This window comes from Haliotis rufescens, unplaced genomic scaffold, assembly GCF_023055435.1.
Source record: "Haliotis rufescens isolate VD_foot unplaced genomic scaffold, xgHalRufe1.0.p SCAF_16, whole genome shotgun sequence".
Classification (NCBI taxonomy): domain Eukaryota; kingdom Metazoa; phylum Mollusca; class Gastropoda; order Lepetellida; family Haliotidae; genus Haliotis; species Haliotis rufescens.
In genome coordinates this window covers 21,515,138-21,526,385 of record NW_025963846.1, presented here as the reverse complement: position 1 = coordinate 21,526,385, position 11,248 = coordinate 21,515,138, and the positions used below count along the sequence as shown (strand labels likewise).

The window sequence follows — 11,248 nt, the reverse complement described above, 5'->3', positions numbered from 1 at the left end:
TTTATACAGAAATCGTGATTGTACCCGAGAATACACACATTGTACACTTTTTTATGGAAAATATTTCAACATTAGCCTATTGATGTTAACAACAAAAAGACTACCCCATACATGTTGAATTAGCGTTGACTGGTGGATCTGAAGAAGAGGTAGCGGATACTTGTCAACCTGTGTTAGTCCCTGGACTGTCTCATAGAGAGAATTACACATATATTACATGCTACATACAAATTATCCCATGTGAAGACTACAAACCACCTTCTATCAAATTCGACCAAGAAAGTAAACGCAGTTGCTGCTTTTGGTCACATTTGGTTTCCATTCCACAAAGAAATCGATAAATAGTTGCTACGACTGTCTGTACCCCCATCCATTAACATTTACAAGAGTCGAAGCGGTAAGATTGAGCGCTAGTGTTGGGCCCATCGATTCAACAGGGCAAACAAACATAATGCAGCTTAACCTTCAGACATGTCATTTCCAATATGTACTGAATGCTTATGGTTTAATGTTTAATTTTAATCATACAACGAGCAACAAAGGCTTTGCAAATGTAGTCATGACAGATTTTCAACAATAACCATGCAAAGATTAAACGGAAACTTTGGAGACTAAAACTGTTATTTATTTTTACTCAAGTAATATCAATATGCTTTTGATGCACAGTGAGTGATACACATATGCGAATACAAGCTTTTTAAGAGTGTTGCAAAACTTTAGTGATCAGATGTTCTGTTTGTTAGACGGTAGCATCTCAACACCGAGTAGCGGGGGAAATGGCCGAACGATGACGAAAGAGAAGATGGACTCCAACATCTCGAATCTGTGAAGTCACTATTAATTGAACAATCCAATGTTGGGCTTACATAAACCATTAGCAGCTACATGCACAAGTAACAAGTGTTATCTCGTAGTGCCGGTTTTTGGCAGAGATATTGTATGTCCGCCATGCAAGTGTAGTCGACAAAACAAGCCAGACCTGTAGACACGTAGAGGCTGAGGCAGTTCTCCTCCCCATTGAGGTCGCTCGGATCTCCCATACACCACTGACTTATCGAGGCACCATCGTTCCATCTCCAGATACCTTCCTCTTCAATGTCAGTTGAGCCAACCCTGAAAAATCCTGTTGGCGACTGGCCTGAAATAGTAATATGATCCCAAACATAATTTAATACTACAGCCATGTACACATATACTATTACTAAAATTCACCATTACTCAATAAGAAACCTTATTTTCCAACCTGGCAAACTATTTATATCCTGGTTTTCTTAATTTTCGGTCCGGGTAGTATTTTCCAAATGAATACAATGTCAAGAAGCTAACAGAAGTTATCTGGACTTCGCATTTGTTCTTAATTTGTCGTTGTCTACGTAATATTGTATGCATTGGTATGAGTGAGAGAATGCTGTCACGCTACGCTCCAGCCATATGCTTGTTTGTTGTTTAACGCCGCACTCAGGAAAATTCCAGCTATATAGAGGAAGTCATGTCTGGGCAAAGCATTCCAATGGTTGAAAGCATAAGCAACGATCAATCCCATCGGAGCACGATGACTGTTTCCATGTCACACGCTGTAACCATCATTTGGTTTGTGTGACAAGCATGGAGCACAAGGGACATATTGTGCCAAGTGATTACACAGGAGTCGTCGGTAGGTAATACATTAATTCTTTTACGTCGATTGTTTAGGAGCCACCTCCGTTGTGTAGTTGCAGGACGATCCCCTGGCTGCATCATGCCAAAAGACGTTAAAATATAATTGTATGTATACTTGTCACCCTGTTTGTCACTCGGCATTAAAGGGATATTCCGAATTAATTGAACCTTCAAAAATACAAGCAGGTAACAAAATTGTATGTCATTACTTTCAAAACACCCTGAGACATTTGCCGAGTTCTTTGTAATTGTGCTTTAATTGCTATAGATTTGGAAACAAAGGCGCAACTCTACTGTGAAAAATAGTAGTCCATGTGATACCATAGATCACACTGATATGCAACATTGTTACACATATACAAATGGTTGATTCAATCCATCTCACTGGTATGTTAATTTTTGCAAATGTTTTCGTAATTACGGTGATGTTTGATTAATAAACTATGGTCGACTGTGTCGATCTTGCAGCTGTCTTAATTATGTTTAGGACTGACGTTTAAGCTCAGCAATTTGGTGGTGATAGTGTTTTCAAATTAGTCTATTAGTCAAATTAGTCAATAAGACATGTACCTACCATTATTAAACATGTGTCTGACGATTTCGTGAAACATCCTGCCAGGCGTCATCTGAGCAAGCACTGCTCCTTCTTTAGCGCATGCGTCTGAGGCTAAGGTGTAATTACTGGCTTCACTGGACAGTTTCACACACGTCCCATCGATGAAGGTGTAGTCAGGTGGGCACCTCGCTGCAGGTTGGAACAACACACCGAAATATAGGTGAAATCAAATTTCCACATGATAATGTAATAATATCCCTTTACTAGTATCATCGATTTACAACGAGTGAGAGAATGTGCCACAGTGGTATGTTGACACACCATAGATATTCGTGTCTAGACCAGACAAAACAGTGGTTGACATTACAAACAATGTACCTAGATATATAAAAGTCAAAGCAGAGAATATCAGTCTCGAATATGTGCAGAAACTGATTCCATTGGACGTGAAAGGGAAACTAGCGTTATTACGGACTGCGATTCTGAAAGTGAATTGCTGGACCACTGAGTCACCATTGAAAAATGGATTAACACGCATATACTCACTGATCAATGTATATGATTCCATTCCCTCATCCCTGAGAGACTCTGCTTGGGGACCGACAGTGTCAGACATCATGTGACACGTTTCAGTCGCCTCATTGAAGGAAACGGAACTGCACTCAGACTCTCCAGCACATGTTTCAGCACACTGGATGAGGCTCGTAGAAGGGAGTGTTTTGTACGAGGCTGTAGCGTTGCGTTTGATTGAGTCTTGTTTAAACTTAAAGACCTTACAGTTGACTGCATAAACAAAATCCCACTGTGCAATTAACATGCACGCTATGAGGGGATAATATAACGACTGCATTTTGGTGTATTGCCAATAACGCACAACTGAAGCTCCTGTTCTTGGTTATCACCATCCGATAATAGTTGGAATTGATAAGCTAACGTCACCCCTGAACGTGTCAAGTGCTTAATAAATAAGGGACGATTTGCGATAATGTACATTCGACTCATAATCAATCAACCATAATTATTCTTATGATATGAATTCTTCTTACTCTCAATCACTGCACAATGGTAGTGTCAAACGCGCATGTTGACGGGGTATCAGCTCTTGGGGGTAGAAAATCGACATCACTGTCCGGAACGTTTTGTGCACAACATAAACAATAAACAACAAATGCACAATGAGCGAAATACCTGCTCTGACAACACAAACAGGGGCGATGAGTGGATGAGCGGACTACCATTCTATTGTTTACAACTACTGTAATAGCTGTGCAGTATTTTGTATTAATTTGTAAACTGAGGGACTTTGTAATACATTTGTTGATTTTTTACAACCAGTTCTTTTACGTTCAGATTTCGGGGTTATAAATTTGGAAATTGACATGATCAGATATTGGAGGCTTGTCCGGGATAGAAATCAAATATATCACAAATTATTTGTCAAAATTATTGGATAAACATTTTAGTGTCTAATATTGTGTGAAGCCAACAATCACCATGGCTTTGAGTGTAGAGGAATTTGCTAGCCAGCCTTCAACGGTCTCGATGCTCTGAACTGGTCGAATTGGCCACATAATACAAACTTGACATCAAATCAGGTATGCTCTAGGCTTATGTCAAGAATTTTATAAGAAATTATAATTTGAAAGAGAAAAATTGACTTTCGAAATCTGGCTTAAAGAAATTAAGGCAGAGTAGAAAAAGTAGAAAGAAATTTTCAGCTTTAAATAAATGAAGCTGAGACCAAAAAAAGAGGGAAAAATTGAGATTGGAAGCTGATAAAGAAATTAGGCTAAAGCAACTTGAATTACGGAATGATCTCCCTCACAGTACCTCCACAGTCGATAAATTGTTTTATAATTTCCAAGCAGATTAGACTAGTTTCCTCATTATGTAAACGTGAGGTTGAGATGTTTTTCCTACATTCATTTTTTAAAAGGTAGCTTACAGTTTGAAATGGCGACTAGATCAGAGGACCATGTTGTTGCAAAGTGTGTTTAGGGGAATAGCTCAGGAAGTTTATTCTGGCTTACCTATTGATAGGAGTTCTGATTATCAGGTTGTTAAGGCTGAGGTTTTGAGGGCACTGAATTGGAAAAGTTTAAATCTGATAACAAACGGAATAATTCTTCTTTTGTAGAGTTTCCAATGGAGAAGGAATCTCTGTTTGATAGGTGGTGTACTTCAAAGGAGGGCAATGGCGATTTGGATAGTTTGAGGCAGTTGGTTTTGCTGAATGATTTTGAAATATCTTGATGAGCAGAAAGTGTATCAGTTACACAAGTTCAGTTCTTCTGAGAATAATTCCAGTTATAATTTGGCTGGCACTTTTATGGATCATTCTCTTGACCTGTCTAAATTTTAGAGGGAGAGTACGAAACATTCTTACAGTTTGGCTGTTGATAATGAGGAACCAGTTCTGGGTAGGGAGTGTGGCGATATGACAAAGATGTCTTCGTTCTTTGACTGTGTTTAAACACTGTAAATGCAGCTGTGTGGAAGAGTGTGCATGATCCCATGTGCTTGCAGCCAGCAGCATGTGACAGTTATCTCCCCTATCCTGGCTGAGGCCCATTTAAGGATGGGTCCCAATAAGGGTTTAGCTAATACCACAGGGGGAGTTAGTTAAATTTCAGGGGTAAGACCAAGAACTCAAAGTTGTTGCCAACAGGGCATTCTCTTCAGAAGTAGCTGACATGGTTCCAGTTAGCTATTATTTCAAGGATAGAAATTTAATGTGGAAATGGTTGGTTGATGGTTGGTTTGTTGTTTAACGCCGCACTCAGCAATATTCCAGCTATATGACGGCAGTCTGTAAATAATCGAGTCTGGACCAGACAATCCGGTGATTAATATCATGAGCATCGATCCGCGCAATTGGGATCGATGGCATGCATCAACCAAGTCAGCGAGCCTGACCACCCGATCCCGTTAGTCGCCTTTTTCGACAAGCATAGTCACCCTTTACGGCAAGCATGGGTTGCTGAAGACCTATTCTATCCCGGAATCTTCACGGGTCAATGTGGAAATGGGGGCCGTCAGATGTACCTGCTGATGACGAATGGAAGGTAGGTCATTTGGTTTCCAATTGTTCTTCCAAACTCACATATTCATATCAAAAACATGTTTTGAGTTTGACACATGAAATTGGTCATTTGGGTTGTGAACAAAAGCTTGTGACAAAATTTTGTACTATTTCTATTGGCCTAGTTTGGGGCATGATGTTGCTGAATTTTGCAAAAAATGCCATGTGAGTCAAATGATTGGCAAACCTAATCAGAAAATCTTTGAAACCCATTCAGGAAATCACCACATGCTTACTGTCATGTGTCCTTCCAGCCGGTTTTCAGAGGCTATTCGTTTACGGATGATTACAGCTCAAATTATGATCGTGCTTTTTGGTAAATTTAAGTCCCGGTGATAGGGTCTTAATGGTCAACCATTACGTGCTAGGTACCGGTCCGTATGTTATTGACAGAAAAGTCAGTTGTACTGACGATGTTGTATGAACACCAAGCTGTCGTAAAAGAACCAAATGCCACTGCACCTCTGCATGCAGTTATCATATACACAGCGGAACAAGCCAATTAAACTCGGAATGTTTTCAAATGGGAGCGCCATCTCGCGTTCTTTATTGTCTTTGGTTTTGGTTTGTTGTTTAACGCCGCACTCAGCAATATTCCAACTATATGACGGCTGTCTGCAAAAAAATCGAGACAGGACCAGACAATCCAGTGATGATATCATGAGCATCAATTCACGCAATTTGGATCGATGACCAGCATCAAGCAAGTCAGCAAGCCTGACCACCCGATCCCGTTAGTTGCCTCTTACGACAAGCATAGTCGCCTTTTATGGCAAGCATTGGTTGCTGAAGATCTATCCTACCCCGGATCTTCACGGGTCCATTTGAATCATGACTTATGTAGGGTTGGAATGTAAACCACCTTCCGTCCTGGCAATGTGGTTCACTCAGCGTGAACTGTGTTCACTATTTTCTTTCATGTATATATGCACATGAACAGTTGCAAGTTATGTTCACTTCCTTATTGAATATTGTTGTGAAATGTTTCACAGATCCAACGGGGTAGATAAACAGAATTCAGCTTGTCTTTTGACTTGTCATTTGAAACTTGAGTTGAATGATTATGGTTTATGTTTCATTCTAATGATACAACCAGCAACAGTCGCTTTGCAAATATACGCATCACACAGTTTCACTGTTAACCAAGACCGGATTAAACAAACACTTTGGAGGCTGTAACTGCATTTATTTTGACTGTAGTAAGTTCAATATGCCTTTGAAAGTGATAACAATGTTAACAGGTTTTTGTAAAAACTTCAATGAACCGGTTTTCTGTTTGTCAGACGGTAGCACCAGTCGTGTCATTACAGGACAAGTTGAGTGGCTACGGAAATGGCCGAGTGAGGACGAATAAGAAGTTGGACTTTTCTCGCATGGTTATATAAAAATATGTGAAGTCACTATTGTTTGAACCATTGGTAAGCTTACAGAAACCATTAGCGGTTACATACCATGTTTGCTGCTGTCATTTTAGTCTGATTTAACAAGTGTTAACACCTAATGCCGGTTTTTGGCAGAGATAGTTTATGTCCGTGTTGCAAGTGTAGTCGACAAAACAAGTCAGACCTGAATCAGACACGTAGAGGCTGAGGCAATCCTCCCTATTGAGGCCGTTGGGATCTTCCCAGCACCACGGACTTATCGAGGCACCATCGATCCATCTCCAGGTACCTTCCTCCTCAATGTCATTGGATCCAACCCAGAAAAGTCCTGTCGGTGACTTGCCTGAAATATTAATATGCATCCAAACATACATAAACTTACTGTCATGTCATGTGTCATATGATTTATGTACAATTACTAAAACTATTTGTTATACATTATTCATAAAGAAGTCCATTTTTCCATATGGCAATCAATTCCTTTTTTGCGGCGTGAGGAATTTTCTTATAGAATGTCACGTATTGTTAAAAAAGCTTAGAGGTCATCAAGATTTCGTATTTATTCTTATTTTTGTGTTGTCCAATATAGTGTTCATTGGTATGAGTCAGTGAATGTTGTCACTCCATGGCCACACTCAGTGATATACCCTCTATATTATGGTGACCTGTACTGAAAGATAGTAGTCCATGTGATACCATAGATCACACTGATATGCAACATTGTTACACATATACAAATGGTTGATTCAATCCATCTCACTGGTATGTTAATTTTTGCAAATGTTTTCGTAATTACGGTGATGTTTGATTAATAAACTATGGTCGACTGTGTCGATCTTGCAGCTGTCTTAATTATGATCAGGACTGACGTTTAAGCTCAGCAATTTGGTGGTGATAGTGTTTTCAAATTAGTCTATTAGTCAAATTAGACATGTACCTACCATTATTAAACATGTGTCTGACGATTTCGTGAAACATCCTGTCAGGCGTCATCTGAGCCAGCACTGCTCCTTCTTAAGCGCATGCGTCTGAGGCTAAGGTGTAATTACTGGCTGCACTGGACAGTTTCACACACGTCCAGTCGATGAAGGTGTAGTCAGGTGGGCACCTCGCTGCAGGTTGGAACAACACACCGAAATATAGGTGAAATCAAATTTCCATATGATAATGTAATGATATCCCTTTACTAGTATCATCGATTTACAACGAGTAAGAGAATGTGCCACAGTGGTATGTTGACACACTATAGATATTCGTGTCTAGACCAGACAAAACAGTGGTTGACATAACAAACAATGTACCTAGATATATAAAGGTAGACGCAGAGAATATCAGTCTCGAATATGTGCCGAAACGGATTCAATTGGACGTGAAAGGGAAACTAGTGTTATTAGGGGCTGCGATTCTGAAAGTGATTGCTGGACCACTGAGTCACCATTGAAAAATGGATTAACACGCATATACTCACTGATCATTGTATATGATTCCATTCCCTCATCCCTGAGAGACTCGGCTTGGGGACCGACAGTGTCAGACATCATGTGACACGTTTCAGTCGCCTCATTGAAGGAAACGGAACTGCACTCAGACTCTCCAGCACATGTTTCAGCACACTGGATGAGGCTCGTAGAAGGCAGTGTTTTGTACGAGGCTGTAGCGTTGCGTTTGATTGAGTCCTGTTTAAACTTAAAGACCTTACAGTTGACAGCATAAACAAAATCCCACTGTGCAATTAACATGCACGCTATGAGGGGATAATATAACGACTGCATCTTGGTTGTATTGCCAATAACGCACAACTGAATTCTGAAGCTCCTGTTCTTGGTTATCACCATCCGATAAAAGTTGGAATTGATAAGCTAACGTCACCCCTGAACGGGTCAAGTGCTTAATAAATAAGGGACGATTTGCGATAATGTACATTCGACTCATAATCAATCAACCATAATTATTCTTATGATATGAATTCTTCTTACTCTCAATCACTGCACAATGGAAGTGTCAAACGCGCGTGTTGACGGGGTATCAACTCTTGGGGGTAGAAAATCGACATCACTGTCCGGAACGTTTTGTGCACAACATAAACAATAAACAACAAATGCACAATGAGCGGAATACCTGCACTGACAACACAAACAGGGGCGATGAGTGGATGAGCGGACTACCATTCTATTGTTTACAACTACTGTAATAGCTGTGCAGTATTTTGTATTAATTTGTAAACTGAGGGACTTTGTAATACATTTGTTGATTTTTTACAACCAGTTCTTTTACGTTCAGATTTCGGGGTTATAAATTTGGAAATTGACATGATCAGATATTGGAGGCTTGTCCGGGATAGAAATCAAATATATCACAAATTATTTGTCAAAATTATTAAGTAAACATTTTAGTGTCTAATATTGTGTGAAGCCAACAATCACCATGGCTTTGAGTGTAGAGGAATTTGCTAGCCAGCCTTCAACGGAACAAGTCTCGATGCTCTGAACTGGTCGAATTGGCCACATAATACAAACTTGACATCAAATCAGGTATGCTCTAGGCTTATGTCAAGAATTTTATAAGAAATTATAATTTGAAAGAGAAAAATTGACTTTCGAAATCTGGCTTAAAGAAATTAAGGCAGAGTAGAAAAAGTAGAAAGAAATTTTCAGCTTTAAATAAATGAAGCTGAGACCAAAAAAAGAGGGAAAAATTGAGATTGGAAGCTGATAAAGAAATTAGGCTAAAGCAACTTGAATTACGGAATGATCTCCCTCACAGTACCTCCACAGTCGATAAATTGTTTTATAATTTCCAAGCAGATTAGACTAGTTTCCTCATTATGTAAACGTGAGGTTGAGATGTTTTTCCTACATTCATTTTTTAAAAGGTAGCTTACAGTTTGAAATGGCGACTAGATCAGAGGACCATGTTGTTGCAAAGTGTGTTTAGGGGAATAGCTCAGGAAGTTTATTCTGGCTTACCTATTGATAGGAGTTCTGATTATCAGGTTGTTAAGGCTGAGGTTTTGAGGGCACTGAATTGGAAAAGTTTAAATCTGATAACAAACGGAATAATTCTTCTTTTGTAGAGTTTCCAATGGAGAAGGAATCTCTGTTTGATAGGTGGTGTACTTCAAAGGAGGGCAATGGCGATTTGGATAGTTTGAGGCAGTTGGTTTTGCTGAATGATTTTGAAATATCTTGATGAGCAGAAAGTGTATCAGTTACACAAGTTCAGTTCTTCTGAGAATAATTCCAGTTATAATTTGGCTGGCACTTTTATGGATCATTCTCTTGACCTGTCTAAATTTTAGAGGGAGAGTACGAAACATTCTTACAGTTTGGCTGTTGATAATGAGGAACCAGTTCTGGGTAGGGAGTGTGGCGATATGACAAAGATGTCTTCGTTCTTTGACTGTGTTTAAACACTGTAAATGCAGCTGTGTGGAAGAGTGTGCATGATCCCATGTGCTTGCAGCCAGCAGCATGTGACAGTTATCTCCCCTATCCTGGCTGAGGCCCATTTAAGGATGGGTCCCAATAAGGGTTTAGCTAATACCACAGGGGGAGTTAGTTAAATTTCAGGGGTAAGACCAAGAACTCAAAGTTGTTGCCAACAGGGCATTCTCTTCAGAAGTAGCTGACATGGTTCCAGTTAGCTATTATTTCAAGGATAGAAATTTAATGTGGAAATGGTTGGTTGATGGTTGGTTTGTTGTTTAACGCCGCACTCAGCAATATTCCAGCTATATGACGGCAGTCTGTAAATAATCGAGTCTGGACCAGACAATCCGGTGATTAATATCATGAGCATCGATCCGCGCAATTGGGAATCGATGGCATGCATCAACCAAGTCAGCGAGCCTGACCACCCGATCCCGTTAGTCGCCTTTTACGACAAGCATAGTCACCCTTTACGGCAAGCATGGGTTGCTGAAGACCTATTCTACCCCGGAATCTTCACGGGTCAATGTGGAAATGGGGGCCGTCAGATGTACCTGCTGATGACGAATGGAAGGTAGGTCATTTGGTTTCCAATTGTTCTTCCAAATTCACATATTCATATCAAAAACATGTTTTGAGTTTGACACATGAAACTTGGTCATTTTGGTTGTGAACAAAAGCTTGTGACAACATTTTGTACTATTTCTATTGGCCTAGTTTGGGGCATGATGTTGCTGAATTTTGCAAAAAATGCCATGTGAGTCAAATGATTGGCAAACCTAATCAGAAAATCTTTGAAACCCATTCAGGAAATCACCACATGCTTACTGTCATGTGTCCTTCCAGCCGGTTTTCAGAGGCTATTCGTTTACGGATGATTACAGCTCAGATTATTATCGTGCTTTTTTGTAAATTTAAGTCCCGGTGATAGGGTCTTAATGGTCAACCATTACGTGCTAGGTACCTGTCCGTATGTTATTGATAGAAAAGTCAGTGGTACTGACGATGTTGTATGAACACCAAACTGTCGTAAAAGAACCTAATGCCACTGCACCTCTGCATGCAGTTATCATATACACAGCGGAACAAGCCAATTAAACTCGGAATGTTTTCAAATTGGAGCGCCATCTCGCGTTCTTTA

At 39.9% G+C, this 11,248-nt stretch overlaps 1 protein-coding gene across 1 annotated transcript; it reads right to left on the bottom strand.

The window, feature by feature from the left end:
- Nucleotides 1-632: 632 nt before the first annotated feature.
- On the bottom strand, nucleotides 633-3,064 carry LOC124122510 (C-type lectin domain family 4 member M-like). Its single transcript, XM_046485552.2, has 3 exons — nucleotides 2,762-3,064; nucleotides 2,234-2,404; nucleotides 633-1,138 (listed from the first exon to the last, which is right to left on the bottom strand). The coding sequence occupies exons 1-3, from the start codon at nucleotides 3,030-3,032 to the stop codon at nucleotides 882-884; spliced, it is 699 nt and encodes a 232-aa protein (XP_046341508.2). The 5' UTR covers nucleotides 3,033-3,064; the 3' UTR covers nucleotides 633-881.
- Between the last annotated feature and the right edge of the window lie 8,184 nt (nucleotides 3,065-11,248).